The sequence below is a fragment of the Pseudorca crassidens genome, chromosome 9, assembly GCF_039906515.1.
Source record: "Pseudorca crassidens isolate mPseCra1 chromosome 9, mPseCra1.hap1, whole genome shotgun sequence".
NCBI lineage: Eukaryota > Metazoa > Chordata > Mammalia > Artiodactyla > Delphinidae > Pseudorca > Pseudorca crassidens.
The window spans coordinates 24,913,016-24,931,849 of NC_090304.1; the positions used below are offsets into that span (position 1 = coordinate 24,913,016).

At 38.9% G+C, this 18,834-nt stretch overlaps 1 protein-coding gene across 4 annotated transcripts in view; it reads left to right on the top strand.

Annotated features, from left to right (window-relative positions):
• The first annotated feature begins 521 nt into the window (after positions 1–521).
• FBXO3 (F-box protein 3) overlaps positions 522–18,834 on the top strand; it is a 32,202-nt gene continuing 13,889 nt past the window's right edge. For all 4 annotated transcript variants that reach the window (XM_067749469.1, XM_067749472.1, XM_067749471.1 and 1 more), the window contains exons 1-5: positions 522–655; positions 5,033–5,122; positions 7,058–7,221; positions 15,878–15,992; positions 17,512–17,716. In XM_067749469.1, the coding sequence (XP_067605570.1) occupies positions 552–655; positions 5,033–5,122; positions 7,058–7,221; positions 15,878–15,992; positions 17,512–17,716 (678 nt within the window). In that variant the 5' untranslated portion in view covers positions 522–551. The remainder of the gene's footprint in view (positions 656–5,032; positions 5,123–7,057; positions 7,222–15,877; positions 15,993–17,511; positions 17,717–18,834) is intronic.

Below are 18,834 nucleotides of genomic sequence, written 5' to 3' on the forward strand. Positions count from 1 at the left end.
AGAGCGGACAAGGTTCCTGCGCTGTGCAAGGGACACGCCGGGCGAGGGAAGCTGAAGGGAGAAACGAGGAATTTCTAGGTCGGAAAACGAAGAGAAGCGATGGATTTGGGGGCCAAGGGCAGAGAGAGAACTTACTGTGAGATTTGGGGGCACGCTTCGAGGATACCAGATGTAAAATTTCGCATGAGGGGCTGGAGTGACCCAAGCAGATTTAGTAATAAAGGCTCATAGGGGTCCGGGCTGGGCAAGTTTAGGGACCGGAATGGGAGGAGAGAGACCGGGAGATCTAAGGGTGAGCATGTGGGCACCTGGCAGAGCTCGCGCAGCTTGGCTGAAGAGGTACCCGAGACGCAGACGGACGCCACCGCGCTGGCCCTTGACCCGCAGGACGGTGGGCGGAGCCTTCCAGGGAGCCGCCCATCGGCCTCCCCGTGGGCGGGGCTATCCTGTCGGTTACACAACAAACCTGTGCAATCGGCTAGGGAACTGCGAGGGCGGTGGCGGAGGGGGCGGGGCCGGGGCGGGGCCAGGCCTGCACTGGGCCAGGCAAGATGGCGGCCGTGGAGACAGAGTCGGCGCCCCTGACCCTAGAATCGCTGCCCACCGATCCCCTGCTCCTTATCTTATCCTTCTTGGACTACCGGGACCTAATCAAGTAATGGGACGATGCGCACGGCAGGGGTGGGGTCACGGGTGGGGGAGGAGGCGTAAGGCAAGAGGGACGGAGGCCCGGCTCGCCGACAGGACCTGGACTCCCGTGACAGCCAGGAGGTGACGCCAGGGCCGCCCTGATCCTGCAGAGCCACCCGGGGGCAGGGGCGAGACCGGGGCGGAAAGGGCCCCGCCTTGAGGTCTTCCTCCCGTCCCGGGCCCAGGCCTGAGGAGCGACAACAGCTCTTTCTCCCAGGCTGTGGCGAGGCCCAGTTGGAAGCGGGGCCAAGTGCTCCCCGCTGCCGCCGCGCGGACCCCAGCGCCCCGCACCTCCCGGCCCCCGTGGTCTTTGCCCGCTAAGGGCAGCCCTGGCCGCTTTGGAAAAGTCCCCGTCCGGGCCGAGCGCTCTTCTCTGCCTGGGCCAGGAGCCTGTAGAGTCAGGCGCCAAAGTGGGCAGGTGGGACGCCGGAGAGGAGCCAGGCGACCCCCTGACCCCTGGGTGCGACTTACGCAGCGACGTAATATCTGGCAGGGCTCACTTTCGGACTTCTGTGCTAGATAATTGTTTCGCTTTCAGCGTTCCTTCTCACGGTTGCATGTTGGATTTTGTGTTTTGGTACTGACTTCCGGTGGTGCGGTACAGGTGACCATTTTCCCTCCTGTATGCTTTGGGTTTCCCAAGTTACCGGCATCTGTTCCAAAAATAAACACCGGTTGCTGGTAGGGGTGGTTAAATGCCCAGTTACTTCAGCGCTTGGGACCGTCTGGGATGGTGGAAGAAATGGCGCTGTTTACACCCTTGACAGCTGGTGGCATGGGTCTTTCTTGTGCCACCACATATATTTGCAAAGGAGGCAGACTCGCCCTCTTAAGGATAGGTAGGCGAGATTCGTTTTGTTTTGTTTTGTTTTTTGGATTAACCATTGGATTTTAGTCATTTGCTGATTGTACCCTGTGTTGTCAGGAATCCTTTTAGAAATACAGCCTTCTTGAAGTTACTGGTAGCTGTTGGTTGGTTTAGCTAAGTGGTGACAGAGGGATAATTCCAGTTTCTGGCTGCTATCTATATTAGTACCTGTAACACTTTTATTTTTCTAGAAAACAAATTTTTCTCTACTCAGGCTTGTAATAAAGTTTATCTTTTTCTTTCGAAAAGGCTGTTACAGTTCCAAACTATTTTCATCTGAAATATTCTGTTGCTATAGCCTTTTAGAAATCTAACACATACACACACGCTTTTTGATCTGTGAGCCACATTGCTCCCAGAGTGATTTTTCTAAGACAGATCTGGCTGTCATCCTCCTTAAAAACCTATAATGCCCCTTGTTATTTACAGATTATAACCTAAACTTCTGGGAGCATTTAAGGCCCTTATTATTTGGCATAGTCTACTCTGGCCAAATAGACCTCTGCCAGCACACTTGTGTTTCTTTGTTCTGTGGCTTAAACTCCTGACCCTGCCTGGAATGCCATGCCCCCTTCTTCTGAACCTGGCAAGATGGAATTCCTTTAAGGACCCCCTCTCCCGAGTCCAGTCTCTACCTTTCTCCTTCCTCTGCAGAAGGAGAGGTATTTACCATACCAGATAGATTATGCATTTCTTAAATGTAACGACTGTCTTGTTTATCTTTGCAGAGTCACCATTTATTCAACAGATTTGCTTTTTTTGGGCGCCTGCTGTGTGCCAGCCTATTAAATGTCGGGGAAACAATAGTGAACAAGACAGACAAGGCCCCTCTCGTAAGCTTACAGTCTAGCGGGCAAGATGGAAAACAAATAAGTGCGTAATTACAAGAGCTGCTGTGTGCTATGAAGGAAGTGAACCAGTTGGTCTGTTAAGGAATTGATTCAAATTGGAAGGAGCTGCTGTATATGACGGATAACATAGAGCAGTCCTGGCAGAAGGAACGGTGTTTTCAGAAGCTGATTGGACAATAGCATAGCCTGTTGGAGGAGCTAGAAGACTGGTGTTGCAGGAATTAGGGAATGATTCACAGGCAGAGAGGCTTGGGAAGAGACTAGTGAGATCATGCAGGACCTTGTAAAACAAGGTGAGGAGATCGGATTTTATTTTAAATGATTTTGGTAGTAATCAACATTTTAAACAGAAGTGATCCCTCCATAAATGTTTGTGGAAGTGAACTGAGTTGAATACTGTATTAGGGTTCTCGAGAGAAGCAGAACCAATAGAGAGAGAGAGAGAGAGAGAGAGTGTGTGTGTGTGTGTCTGTGTGTGTGTGTGTGTGTGTGGTTTTTTATAAGGTATTTGCTCATGAATTATAGAGGCTGAGAAGTCCTACAGTCTGCCAAATGCAAGCTGGAGACCCAAGAAAGCTGGTGGTATAGTTTAAAGGGCTGAGAGCTGGAGAGCTGATGAAGTAGATCCCAGTCTGGGTCTGAAGGCCTGAGAACCAGGAGTGCCAAGGACAAGAGAAGATCAGTGTCTCAACTTAGCGGTCAGGCAGAGAGCAGACTCAACCTTCCTCTGCCTTTTTGTTCTATTCAGGCCCTCGATGATTGGAAGGTGCCAACCCACATTGGGGAGGGCCATCTGGCTAACTTAGTCCACCAATTCAAATGCTAATCTTTTCTGGCAACATCTCACAGACACATCAAGAAATAATGTTTAGGGGCTTTACTGGTGGCGCAGTGGTTAAGAATCCGCCTGCCAATGCAGGGGACACAGGTTTGATCCCTGGTCCCGGAAGATCGCACATGCCACGGAGCAACTAAGCCTGTGCGCCACAACTACTGAGCCTGCGCTCTAGAGCCCACGAGCCACAAGTACTGAAGCCCACGCGCCTAGAGCCCATGCTCCGCAACAAGAGAAGCCACCGCAATGAGAAGCCCGCGCACCACAACGAAGGGTAGCCCCCGCTCCCTACAACTAGAGAAAGCCCGCACACAGCAACAAAGACACAACGCAGCTAATAAATAAATATGTTTTAAAAAAATAATGTTTAACCAGCTCTCTGGGCATCCCTTAGCCCAGGAATGTTGACACAAATGCCATAGAATTTTATCCACAGAAAAGTTTCCAGTGTACTGCAACTTCTTTCCTGTAGTTTATAGCCCAGATTTGTCAGGTGTCCTGCCGATTGCTAAGCTCTGAAGGTTATGGTACATATTTGCTGAACTGGATTGGGTTGGATTGAATTAGTCCATTGGGATCATTATGTAATATAAACTGCATAGTTTGAATCTCACTGTGTATCAGAATTACATGTGGCACTTTTTAAACATACACATGCCTGAGGTACAGATCTCACCCCATGCCAACTGAGTAAGAAGCTCTAGGATAGTAGTTTTCATCCTTGCCTTGCATCAGAAATCACCTTTGGTGCATATTCCAGAGATTCTTTTATGTTAACTCTTGGGACAGTGATGGACTCTGAATTCACAAAACTGGAAGGATTCCTATGTTTGCAAATGTTAGTTTGGGCATCTCCTGAGCTTGGCAGAAAAGGATGAGAATTATGTTTGTATAAAATCTGAAAAATGAACAAAGGCTAATCTGTTTACCATCAGTTGTTTTTTAACATGCTCCACTTATGGCCTTGACAAATCCCATGTGATTTAAGATTCCCTTAATTGATTAGCTATTGCCCAAGTGAAATCTTTTATACCTACTTTCTATAACTTGTGATTTCTCTTCTGAAAGGATAGAAATGCATTTTTTTAAATCTTAAGTTCATTCTTTTTGAAAATTAATTATGTAGGGTAGGATTTACAGGATTCAAGCACTATTGTATTAGAAATCTCTGTATAAAAAGAAAATTATTTGTTTCTAACATTCCAAATTTTTGAGCAGCTGATAGTAACTTGAATAGCTATGGATATTGAAACAGAATTGTTGAGAATCTGACACCTTTTATAGGTGGGCTTTCCAATAGTTGCTATAGTTAAAAAGTAATATGGCTGTAATATTTCTTTCTGTTAAGAAAAAATTAGAACAAACAAAAGCCCTGTGTATTTAATATCAAATGTCTCACAGATCTTAAAAAGAAAAAGCACTTTGTTTACACCTGAATAACGTTTCTATATGTAGAAATGATTACTGCCCCAATAATAAATATAGGAAAGCTCTTTGATTTGAAATTAACTCCAATGGTTTATATGTTTTATAGACTTTCGTGTGAAAATTACAATTGTAGACATTTTGTGGTTTGTGAACTCAAATAGTTAAGATTTCACTACTCACAAGGTAATTATACTAGCTAACATGTTAAACAGGTTTTAGAAAAGATTGTTTTGCAGTTATAAAGGTAGATAGTGGCAGAAAAGCAAAAGGAATAAAACCTAACATTGAATATTTTCATCTTTACTTTTAAATTGTTTTCTTGTTTTCTTTTATACTAACTGTGAATCTGGTTACTGCCAGTTGTTGCTATGTCAGTCGAAGACTTAGCCAGCTATCAAGTCACGATCCGCTGTGGAGAAGACATTGCAAAAAATACTGGCTGATATCTGAGTGAGTATTTGGGAAATGTATTCTTGAAATTTGGCCCTTGGCTTCCATTAATGCTAGTCTATCCTGATTCTCCTCTCTAACCCTTGTCTCTTTAACCCCTTTGGTGGCCTTTCTTGTGCCTGCCAGTAAATGCAGGTGTTCTCCAAGCTGCTACCCTTGGCTCACTACTCTTCTCTGTCTGTGAAGTCTCCTGCATGCACTGTTGCACTTTGTAGAGACTACTTGTATGCTTCTAACTCCCAAACCTGAGTGTCCACCCCTAACATTCCCACTGAGCTCCAGATTTCTTTGCACAACTGTCTGCTGGATCTTTCTGTTGGATGACCCACAGGGTTCACTGAATTCAGTAAATTTTAATAAATTTGATAGAATGCAAGGGTAGATGACAGAAGGTGGGAGTTGGGAAAGATGAAAGAGGGTAGGATTGCTAGTATCTTTTTCTTAGGTTGAGGGGAGTCAGGTAGTGACTGAAGTTGGTGAAGCAAGAAATAGAGGTTTAAATATACTATTTAAAGCTGCAAGCTACTCAATAAAATGAAAAATTAGTAACAGAGCCTCCAAACATTGGGAGGAGGAAGAATGAGGAAGAGGGAATTTTAAGTATTGCTGTATCCTGGTCTTTTACTTTGGGGTATCAGTAGATAGATATAAATTGGTAGACCAAGAACTAGAGGCATAAACATTTAGAATTATAGAGATAACTTCCAGAAATAACTAAAGATTTCTTTGAGAGGTTGGACTTAGAACAGGAGACTGCCTAGTTTTTCATCTTAAGTTCTTCAGTACTTTTTGGTTTTAATAATATATATGTATATTACTTAGATTAATAAAAAGACACTTCCCTTCCACCACTGCCCCCACCCCGAAAAACGCAGGCACATGTATACAACACCCTGAATTGTTCTTTTCCCCATCCCTAAACCTGATCCTCCTGCATTCATATCTTCATAGCAGTACCATCCATCCCGCCCTCCAAGCCAGAAACAGGAATCATTCTAGATCTCTTTTCTCCTTCTGTCTCTACATTCATTCAATTACCAAGCTTTTCTGATTTTAGCCCCTGTATATTTCTTGAATCTTTCTTCTCATTTCATCTAGCCACCACAGTTTTAGCTCAGTTCATCATCTCTTACCAAGACTGCTGCAAAACCCTTCCAGTCCATCTCTGTGGCTCTAGTGTACACCCTTCCCAAACCACAACCACAATTCTGCTCTTTTAACTCTCCTGTTAAAACTCTTCAGTGGCTCTCCATTCCCTACAGGATAAGGTCAACCTCATTAGTATGTTACCTTAAGGCCCTTTCTGGCTGCCTTATCTTGTACCACTTCTGACTCTTAAATTTATACTTCCTTCTTTCTCCCTGATTAGATTATACATTTTTGAAGGCAAAAAATGTGCCTTACTTTTAATATCCTCAGTAGCTAAGTAGACAGTAAATGTTTGTGGAATTGTACCAAATAGGAATGTTGAATCGTGTGATTCCTTTGATATGCTATATGATTCTCTAGCTAATCCAATGTAGATAAGTTAGATTAATATTATTGTATCATTAGATTCTAAATATTCTCTAAAATAGAAAAATTAAATATATGTTTAAAAATTGTGTAACTGGCATGTTTTTAGGAGTAAGTTGAAATTCATATCCCATATACTATTCACATTATATCTTATCAAGGATTAGAAATTTAGAAAAAAAATAAGTAGAAAGTAAGAAAATAAGTGACTCATAATCCCACCATGCCAGCAGTAACTTGTTAAATTTTTTGATGTATGTGTCACTTTTTGTTATCTAGTCTTCACTTGTAGCTACAATAAATGAAAATGAAGACAAAAATAACCACAAATTCCCAATAAAGTATGTTGGTATAAGTGTCTAAAATATATGCTAATTTCATTTCAAAAGATTTTTAATTTTATTTTTTAAATCTATTTAGGGAAGAGAAAACACAGAAGAACCAGTGTTGGAAATCCCTCTTCATTGATACTTACTCTGATGTAGGAAGATATATTGACCATTATGCTGCTATTAAAAAGGCCTGGGATGATCTCAAGAAATATTTGGAACCCAGATGTCCTCGTATGGTTTTATCTCTGAAAGGTATTGGGAATGCAGGGTCTCCCTTCCCCATTTTAGTTTCATAGTATAAATAGGTTAAATAACTTTGGGTTTCTATCATCTGTGCTAATCCAACATTATCTGTAATTCACCATTCGCATTTGGTCAAGCACATAGAAAGCCTAATTTGCTAAAAGGACCTTGGTTCTAGTGCTTGCCCTATTTTTGCCTACCTCAGCATCCACATGATTATTAGCAGTGAAAGCTTCTTTTTATCCTTACATTTGTTTTACATAAAGAAACTAGTAATGTTATTGTTGCTTGAGGATAACTTGTAATTTCTTTTAAAAGACTTCTTTTTTTATTTGAAAAATTGCCTGCTGTATCAACCCTCTTCCCTCTTTTTAGTACAAGTAAATGTTTATTTGACAATCTAATATTTGAAAGACCAAATATTACAGACTGGGTCTTTAAGCATGTAGGAGCAGCCTAATAGAGTAGGGAAAACTTTCATCCCTATTTTGACATTTACAGAATAATGAAAACTAAGATTTGAACTGAAGTCTATTTGACCCCAGAATCTATGCTGTCTCTACTATACTATTATTGTCCAATTTTGGCAAGAAATTATTAACAAGCTATTTCTCATTACTTTGATTTTTAAATTTATGCCCAAGAAATACATAAATGGATTGCAGATATATTGCTACTTACCTGCTTTAGCCTCCAAGTTTTTTTCAAGTTTCTCCACTAAAAGGAATTTTATATGTGTTTTGGTTTTGCTAAGCTGAAATTGGGATCAGTTCTTCTCAAATGTGTACCTTTTGAACTAAGGACTCTTTTGACGTGGCATTCCTTTTACATTTCATATTTCTGCTGTACGTTTCCATGCAAATATGAATTTCATACAAATCATGATTGAATGACCAGGTACTTAAAACTGAATTGCTAGGAGGTAGAAGAAAGAATGATTTGGCAGAGAGAGTACAGCTTTGAAAGAAAGTACCCTTGATTAATATTTTTAATAGGTTTTTTCCTTGGAAGAAAAGAAAAATATTATCCACTTGGTGTATGGGGTTAAATAATTTCAAGAGGAAAATAATTCAGAAAATAGGTATTTGGTAATGATAAGTAAAATATGTAAGGGTTTGCAATAGCTGTTATTTATTAAACACAAAGCTAGGTACTAAGCCAAGTACTGTATATTATTCCGTTTAAGTTGCCAAAATCCTATGAGGTAGGTCATTACTAGTCTTATTTTATAGGTGAGCTACCTGAGGCATAAAAGGCTAAGTAAGTTGTTTGCTATCACAAAGGAGAGCAGAGCCAGGATTTGAATATAGGGCTGACTCCAGAGATGTGGTCTTACCAGCTGTTGAAGGGAGAGAAGACGTATCCTATTTTGTTTAGAATGTATTAGGAGTCTTAGAGAGCTAGTCTAATATTAGAATATTTGGAATATGGGAATATAGACATGGTTCTCCTTTGAGACACAGAGCTACCAGGAAAGGAAGAAACTAAGGATACATAGCAGCTTCTTCCTTTTTCCTTTTTCTTTATATTTTTTATTTTTTAATTTTTTGAGGGGACACTCAATTGGTATTCCCAGGCTCCCTGCTCACTGTTTTGTACTTAATGGTTGAAGGTGAGGTTGTCAGAGAATTCCTTGTCAGCCCCTGTTTTACTCCCAGGTGCCAGTTCTCTGGGGTCTTTGCCATAAATTGGAATAGAACAAAGGCTCTGATATCTAGAAAGCTGGGGATTCTATTAATGTAGACCTATGAGTTTTAGGGCTGAATCAGGAAACTAGCTGCTCATCTCAGGGGCCATAGTCCCTGACTCAGTTTCAAGGGTATAGAGATCACAGATAGGAAGGAAACTTGGAAAGCAAATAGGCACTGGGTTTGGGAAAATTTTTATTAAGTATCTTGAAATTATAGTATATTGATGTACATTCTACCAATCTATCTCATGGTATATATCTCATATCTTTAAATTTCATATTAACCTTAAGTATTGGCTTAAAATTTTAAAGTCAGAAGGGACTTTTAGAGATCATTTAGACCAGGGATTAGCAAACTTTTTCTTTAAATGACCAGATAGTAAATATTTTAGGCTTTGAGGGACAGATGGCCTCTGTCACAACTATTTAACTCTGCTATTGTGGGAAAGCAGCCATAGACAATATAACAACAAATGGGTGTGGCAGTGTTCCAAGAAAACTTTATTTATGGAAATAGGCCGCAGGCCAGGATTTGGCCTGCAGGCTCTAGTTTGTGGATCCCTGATTTATACCAGCCCTTTCATTTTACAGGTGAAGGAACAGGCTCAGAGAGTTTAGGTGACTTATTCAGGGTCCTGTAGCTAGTGAGTAACAGAGATAGAACTCTAATCTAGGTTTCTTGGCTCCTAGTAATCTTTTCACTGCTTCCTCATACAAATAGTCTGGGGGCAAGGGAAGTACATAAACACTTATTGTATGCCAGGAAAGCACTTTATTAAGCACATGAAGCTTATTTAATCCTCACTGTAATTCTCCTGGGTAGGTGGTATTATCTTCTGTCTTGCAGATGAGGAAACTGGATTAAAGAGATGAAATAATTTGCCAGAGATCACAGTCAGTCTAGTCATCCCTTGGTATCCACCGGGCATTGGTTTCAGGACCTGCTGAGGATATTGAAATATGCAGATGCTCAAGTCCCATAGTTGACCCTTTGTATCCTTGAGTTCCACATCTGGATACAGAAAGCCAGCTGTAATTGGTAGAGCTGAGATTTGACCCTGGTCTGCCTGGCTCCCAAACTCTATTATAGTAGGATGCCCCTCTAAATGTATTTCCTTATATTTGTCTTTTGCCATGTTTGCTTGTTGTTATTTTACTTTTTTTCTGCCTTGCTCTCTCTTTTCAAGAAATTCTTGGTTTCTTAATGTTACATGTTAAATATCCAACGTGTAGCACTAACTATATAAATATTAGTGTTTTTTTTCTCATTCACCTTCTGGTTCAGGCAGCTATTCAGCTTGTTTTCTTTTGTATTGAACTTTTTAAAAAATAAACTTTTCATTTTATACTAATTTTAGATTACAAGACAGTTGCAAAGATAGTACAGAGAATTTCTGTACACCCCTCACACAGTTTCAGTTTCCCCTAACATACCAACCCATGGGACATTTGTCAAACTAAAGTCTTCACTGGCACCTTACTACTAACTAAATTCTAGACTTTATTCAGAATTCACCAGATTTTCCATCAGTGGAATCCTTTTTCAATTCCTGCATCCAATCCAGAATACTACATTGCATTTAGTTGTCATGTCTCCTTAGTGTCCTCTGGTCTGTGGACACTTCCCAGTCTTTCTTTGTCTTTCACACCGTTGACAGTTTGAAGGAGTACTGGTCAGGTATTTTGCAGAATGTCCCTCAAACTGACTTTGTCTAAAGTATTACTCACGATTAGACTGGAGTAATGTGTTTTCAGGTTACCAGCGAGGTGAGGTGTGTCATCACATAGCTGGGGGTATGTGATATCCACAGCCTATCACTAGTGATGTTAACCAACCTATAGAAATGTGCACAGATCATAAGTGTACAACTCAGTGAATTGTCACAAGGTGAACATGCCCATTGTAACACCCGTCAGGTCAAGAAGTAGAATAATTATGTGTACCTAGAACCCTCTGTCTTTCTCAGGGGTAACCACTATCCTGATTGCTAATGCCACTGAGTAGTTTTCTCTCTTTTTGAACTTTATATAATTGGCATGATTAAGTATGTTTTTTGCGTGAATTATTTCTGTTTCATTTGTGAGATTCAGCAGTGTTGTGTGTAACAGTATTTTATTCATTTTTGTTACAGTATAAATACTCCGTTATATGATTAGACCACAATTTATACATTCATTCTACTGTTGTTGGATATTTGGGTTGTTTCTAGTCTTTGACTATTACAAATAATGCTGTAAATCATTTTTGATGTACATATGAGCATATTTCTATCAGGTAAATATCTAGGGTTGCGTTTTCTGGGTTGTATAGTGTGCTTGTATTAAACTTCAGAAGATACTGTTAATTTTCCAAAGTGGTTTTACCACTTAACATTCCTACTAGCACTTTAATAATGTTGTCATTCTTTTTATTTTAGCCCTTCTAGTGGGTGTGTAGTGGTGATTTTAATTTGCATTTCTTTAAAGATGTAGAATGATAGTTTTATTTCTAGCTTTCCAATCCCTATATGTCATTTCTTTATTTTTCTTGCTTTATTGAACTGGCTAGAGCCTTCAGTGCAGTGTTGGATAGAAATGATAATAGTGAGTATCCTTATCTTTCTGACTGCAGAGGGAAAGCTTTCAACATTTCTCCTTTAAAGCTGATGTTTGCTGTAGATTTTTAGTAGACACTCTTTAGCATGTTGAAGAAAGTCCCTTCTGATCCTAGTTTGGGAAAAGGGTTTTTTGTTTTTGTGCTTTAAACAGATAATTGAGTTTTATCAAATGCCTTTCCAGCCTTGTCATTATCATATGATTTTTCTACTTCATTTTGTTAATGCTCTGAATTACATTGATTGATTTTTCTGAATGTTAAACCAATTTTGCATTCTTGGAATAAACCTACTTTGCTTGGAATGTATTATCTTTTTTATGTATTGTTGGATTTGATTTGCTAGTATTTGGGGTTTTTACATCTATGCTCATGAGAGAGTTTGGCCTGTAATTTTCCTTTCTTGCAATGTTCTTGTCAGGTTTTGGTATCAAGATGATGCTGGCCTTGTAAACAAGTCGGGAAGTGTTGCCTCTTTTTCTGTTCCCTGGAAGAGTTTATGTAAGCTTGGTCTTATTTCTTGTTTAAATGATTAGTAGAATATACCAGTGAAGGCATTCAGTCCTGGAGTTTTCATTGTGGGAAGGTTTTAAATTAAGGATTCAATTTCTTTATCAGATTTAGGACTACTCAGATTTTCTACTTAGTCTTATGTCAGTTTTGATAAGTTGTGTTTTTCTAGGAAATTGTCTACTTCATCTACATTTTCTAATTTATTGCCATAAAATTTTTCATAATTATCCTCTTCGTAATGCTTGTTAGATCTCTAGTGATTTCACCTTTCCATTTCTTATATTATTTGTGCTTTCCCTCTGTTGTTCTGGATCAGTTTTGCTAGGTAAGGGCTAATCAGTTTTATTAGTCTTTTCAGAGAACTGACTTTTGCCTTTGTCAATCCTCTCTATGTTAATATCTTATTTCTTATTTCATTAATTTCTCTGATTACTTCTCTTTAAGTTTACTGTCACTTTTCTCCTGACTTGAGATGATTACTTAGATCATAGATTTTTCAGCCTTCCTTGTTTTCTTCAAATGCATTTAGGGGTATAAATTTCCCTTTAAACATAGCTTTAACTTCATCCCACAAGTTTTAATATGCTGTATTTTCATTAACATGCAGTTCAGAATATTTTGTGATTTCTTCTTTGACCCATGGATTATATAGAAATGTATTGCTTGATTTCTAAACATTGGGGGCTTTTTTAATAATCTTTTTAATGTAATTTATATTTTAATTCCACTATGATCAGAGGATATACTCTATATGAGTTCAGTCATTTGAAATTTATTGTGATTTGTTATGTGGTCCGGCATATAATTTATCTTGGCAAATGTTCCATGTATACTTGAAAAGAATGTATATTCTGCCATTCTTGCCATTTAGTACTATATATATGATTAGGCAAAAACTGTTGATCTTGTTCAAATCTTCTGTACTCTTAATGAGGTTTTTGGTCTCCTTGTTCTGTTAGTTACTGAGAGAGGTATGTTAAAATTTCTCACTGTGGTAGGCAGAGTTCTGAGATAGGTCCCAAGATTCTCACCCACTGTGGTACATGCCTGGTATAATGATAGCTTCCCCTTGAGTGTGAGTTGTACAATGGATATAATTGATTTCTGTCTTGTGATTAGGTCATATTAGATGACAAAAGGGTTTTACAGATGTAATGAAGGTCCCAAATTAGTTGCATTTGAATTAATCATTAATCAAAAAGGAAATTATCCTGAGCAGGCCTGACCCAATCAGGTGAGCCCTTAACAGGAACTGGGCCCTTCCAGAAGTCAGAGAGATTCAGAGCCTGGGTGTGTCTCCTACAGGTCATGAATAAGCAAACTGGCAAGTTGTGGAGAGGGCCAGGTGATAAGGAATGGCAGGTGGCTTCTAAGAGTAGAGAGCCTCAATCCTGCAACTACAAAGAACTGAGTTCTTCCAACAACCAGTGAGTTTGGAAGAGAACCCCAAGCAAAAGATGCATAAGGTGCACTAGCAGCCCCAGTTAACACCATGATTTCAGCCTTGTGGGACCTGAGCAGAAGATCCAATTCAGTCATGTCCAGAATTCTGACCTACAGACAATGTGAAATAATAAATGAGTGTTATTTTAAGCGGCTAATATTGTGGCAGTAGAAAACTAATACACCCATTATGATTACAGATATATATTTTTTCCATTTTAATTCTGTCATTTAAAAAATGTATTTGGGGGCTTCCCTGGTGGCGCAGTGGTTGAGAGTCCACCTGCCGATGCAGGGGACGCAGGTTCGTGCCCTGGTCCGGGAGGATCCCACATGCCACGGAGCGGCTGGGCCTGTGAGCCATGGCCGCTGGGCCTGCGCGTCCGGAGCCTGTGCTCTGCAACGGGAGAGGCCACGGCGGTGAGAGGCCCGCGTACCGCAAAAAAAAAAAAAAAAAAAGTATTTTGAAGCTGTGTTATTAGATGCACAAAATTAAACTTATAATACCTGTGTAGTGAATTTAACCTTTTTGCCATTACAAAAAGTCCTCCATTACCTCGAATAATGCTATTTGCCTTAAAGTCTACTTTGTATGATTTTAGTAGCTATTTTAGCTTTCTTTTCTGTATCTACATCTTTAAGATGTGCCTCTTGTATATGATTGTGTTTTGTTTTTCATCTGGTCTGTTTGTCTTTTAATTAGATTATTTAGTCTGTTTATATTTAATGTAATTACTAATACATTTGAGTGTAAATATACCATGTTTCTGTTTTATATTGGTGGCACCTGAGCAGGTATTCCTTTTTTGCATTCTTCTTAATTATCTTTTATTCCATACTTCCTTTCCTTTCTTATTTATCTAACTTTTTTTTAGTGATTAGCCTAGAGATTAAAACATGTATCTCTGACTTAAAGTCTATTGTAAATTAGTATTTTTACCACTTCCTGAACAATGAAAGAACCTTAGAATACTTTAATTTCAATTACCTCCCTCCTGTCCTTTGTATTATAGTTTTGTGATTTTAGTTTTCAACATATTTTATATCCTTGAAAACATTATTATTATTTTACATGTTCAATATTATTTTAGATTTACCTGAATATTTACCTTTTCTGGTTGCACTTTATTTCTTCCTGAATCTTCATGCTTCCATCTGGGATAATTTTTCTTCTGCCTGGAGAATTCCTTTTTGTTTTGTTTTGTTTTGTTTTTAACGAGGGAATGCTATTGCTGAATATTTTCAGATTTTTTTTTTTGTCGAAAAATATATTTATTTCATCTTCACTTTGGAAGTATGTATTCACTGGATATAGAATTCTAGTCAGCACTTGAAGATACCATTCTTCCAGCTTCTATTGTTCTGTTAAGAAGCTGTCTTATTGTTGCTCTTCTGAAGATGACTGTGGCTTTTCCCCTTCTCTGGCTGCTTTTAAGATTTCTCTTTGTCTTTGATTTTCAGCAATTTTCCAGTAATGTGTCTAGATAATGATTTTCTTTGTAATGATTCTCCATGGGGTTTATAGTGCTTCTTAAATCTATGGTTTGATGTTTTCATCAGTTTTGGAAAATTCTCTCAACCCTGTGGTACTGCTGAAAGCTTTGCTCAGCTTCTCGGCCTCTCAGCCTCGTGTTTGCTTTCAGAAGTGGCAGTTGCCTCAGAGACAAGGTGGCTCCAAAGCCCTGGCTAAACTCTCAGTTTCCCTGTTCTTCTGGACCAACCTTCCCCCACCCCACCCCTGCCAGTTCTCACTGTCTTTGAGGTTCTCCAAAAGCCTTGAAACCAATTTTCTGTTGTTCAGTTTTTCTAGTTCTCAGCAAAACGTTTGGTCCAACAACCTGGTGGGCCATTACTGGGAGTGAATCTCTTCTCTTAGTATTTGTAATTACTGCTTTTTAAAGCTAGAATATATGGCAAGCTTATAAACGTGAAAATCAAATTCAAGGTAATGGCCTCCTCACAGCATGAACCTACACCTATGTCCTATATTTCCCATTAAGAGACTAGGTTAACACTCTTGAACAACATCCATTTAGAGAACTTCTGCAGAGTTTTTTAAATAGAGAAATTTGAGTATATTAGATTAAGAAAAATGAGATATGCTCTAAAGTTTGTATTGTACTGCGAAGAAACTATTGTGGATTTCACTGGTGCCTGCCATTCCATATTTTGCTTAGTGCCAGTGTTTTCCCCATGGAGAGAAAACTGAGAAATTTGCTTCCTCAGTGCTTCAAACGTCAGAGCTAATCTAAAGTGATATAATATTTCTGTGAATTTTCAATTCATTTCCCTATATTTCAGCAAGTACATTTTGGACAGAATTCACTTGCTCTAAGATTGTATCATTGGCTAGCAGATAGATTGCATTTCTTCTTAGATTTAAGGCTTATGGTTTCTTGATAATTTGCTCTTTTGTGCATCTGCAGAGGGGGCTCGAGAGGAAGACCTAGATGCTGTGGAAGCTCAGATTGGCTGCAAGCTTCCTGATGATTATCGATGTTCATATCGTATCCACAATGGGCAGAAGTTAGTGGTTCCTGGGTGAGATGTTCACTGTTTGAGTTATTTTTAATGATACAAGTTATTTTCTAGAATGTAAACAAATTGTATTTGTAGTTACTCTTAACAGATTAAAAAGTATAAGAACTTCCTCCTGTTCCTTATAACAATCCATAAGACAAAATCTATAGCTTGAATTTGATTTTACCAAAATAGATAATGTCTCAAAAACATGGTTTCTATCAACACATCTTTACAGTTAAATGGTTGGGGTGGGCCTACAGGACAGGAGAGGAGATGTGTGTGTGAGTATAATTTAACTAAACCTGTTTCAAATCCTTGAAGTGTTTATCCTGTTACAGGTCAAGTAAAGTATTTTAGAAAGCTTGATATAAGTTCTATGAATCATACATGTTAAAAGTAATTTGTTCAGAGCTACATACACTTAACTAAAGAAAATATTAGTTTTGTCCTATTCAAGCATAGTCTATAATTGAATGGCCTATTTTAAACTTACTTCTAAACAATATGAAGTATTCACTGTGGAACCTTTTGTAAAAGCAGACCATGCAGTAGCTCTCAAATTTACTCACAGTTTTTAAAGCTACATGCTTCTAATGGTTCTACTCCCTTTGTTCCCTCATGAAATTAAGGTATTTCAGAGACATTGCACTTGTGACATACTGATAGGAATTTAGGGAGAACTTTGCATTGTTCTTATTAGAACTTGGTATCTCTTTGTGTGTGAAGAACCATATGAGGCTCTGTTACCATTTCAGATCAGAGTTGAGTGAGTACAGGGAATCTAGGAGGTGATCATACTGAGGTTACAAGGTAGTATTCAGAAGTCAAATATTGGGCAGTTGGGACTAGATAAGCCTAAATCACTGGGTTTTTTCCTATTCTGTTTTCCTGTCAAGCTGAAGCTTGACAAAATGGAAAAATTGTCATATTTCAAGAACCAACAGGAGAGAACTATACTAAGCGTTGATCAGAATTGACATGACAAACAGATCATGCAACACAGGGATTTTTATCTACCCACAGCCCAAACAGTGAGACTTAGGATGAGACTCTCATCAAGGACCGACACCTGTGTTGTTCTCATACGTATGAGTTTAGACCCCATACATCCCAAGTTTATGAAAATTTGGACAAGGATTAAGCTGATTTCCATTTATACTGCCTGGTAGGATAGTGTAAGCTAAAGGTTGTATCAAGATGAAGGTATCAGAGAGAACATTAAACATTAAATTAGTCATACATATATATATATATAGCAAAACACTGGCAAATTATGGCAAGATAGATTTTTGAAAGCAATAAAACTATTTTTCTTTTTAAAAGGTTGGCATTTAGACAGTTTAGACATTTAGGCTTTTAATTTAAATCAGAATCTTTCCACTCAAGAGTTTGAATTTAATATATGCAGAAATTGTAGTGTTTGGGGTATTCCTGGTTTAGAATTGACATGTTAATCTTTCTTATAAAGTTGTCAATGTGAAATTATTATTCATCAAAAAGATTGCAGTTGACTAAATTTTTGAGTCTATATTCTCAGGTTGTTGGGAAGCATGGCACTGTCTAATCACTATCGTTCTGAGGATTTGCTAGACGTCGACACGGCTGCTGGAGGCTTCCAGCAGAGACAGGGACTGAAATACTGTCTACCTTTAACTTTTTGCATACATACTGGTTTGAGTCAGTACATAGCAGTGGAAGCTGCGGAGGGCCGAAACAAAAATGAAGTCTTCTACCAATGTCCAGTAAGTAGGAAGCATGTTTAAATGTGCCTTTAAGATGTGTTCTGATGGATGTATAAAATGTGCATTAGGAATTTTCAGGGTTGTAGAATGGGTATAGAGCATTATGCAATTTGATTATAGACGGATCTAACTAGAGGGCTAATATTCTGATATAATGGCATGGAATGCTAAAAGAAAATTAGCATTTTCTTTTAAAATTAGCATGCGTACAGAGGGAAGCTGTGATTTGTATTAGGACATTTTAAGTTTAAGAAAAACTAATGAGACACGCAAGAGGGAGGGGATATGGGGATATATGTATATGTATAGCTGATTCCCTTTGTTATACAGCAGAAACACACCATTGTAAAGCAATTATAGTCCAATAAAGCTGTTATAAAAAAAAGAAAAATGAGTGAGCTTTTCGTTGAAGTGATTAATTGTAATATAAATTTCTAACTTTAGCTTTTGGACATCATCCATCATCATTCGCTTTGGATTCAAGTTCTGAGTGCAATAGAAACTTTCTAAACTCTTTCTTCAGTAGGTATTTGAGTTGTTGAAAAATGTAGATCTTTTTAAAGAGGATTTTGTTATGATTTTAATGTAAGCACAGAAAATATGGCATTTGGTTTCATTCTTATTTCTTCAGTTCTCAGTCATTCCTCAGTTGCAGACCTTCTGCTTTCATTTTTGCCTAGATGTGAACTTAAATAGAAAATATTTTTCAGGGGCTTCCCTGGTGGCACAGTGGTTAAGAATCCGCCTGCCAATGCAGGAGACACGGGTTCGAGCCCTGGTCCGGGAAGATCCCACATGCCGTGGAGCAGCTAAGCCCATGCGCCACAACTACTGAGCCTGCGCTCTAGAGCCCGTGAGCCACAACTACTGAGCCTGCGTGCCACAACTATTGAAGCCTGCGCGCCTAGAGCCTGTGCTCCGCAACAAGAGAAGCCAACGCAATGAGAAGCCTGTGCACCGCAACGAAGAGTAGCCCCTGCTCGCCACAACTAGAGAAAGCTCGCGTGCAGCAACGATGACCCAATGCAGCCAAAAATAAATAAATAAATTTATTTTTAAAAAAAATTCAAAAAAAAAAATTCATAGTTATCTGAGACATGTGACTCCATATAACATTT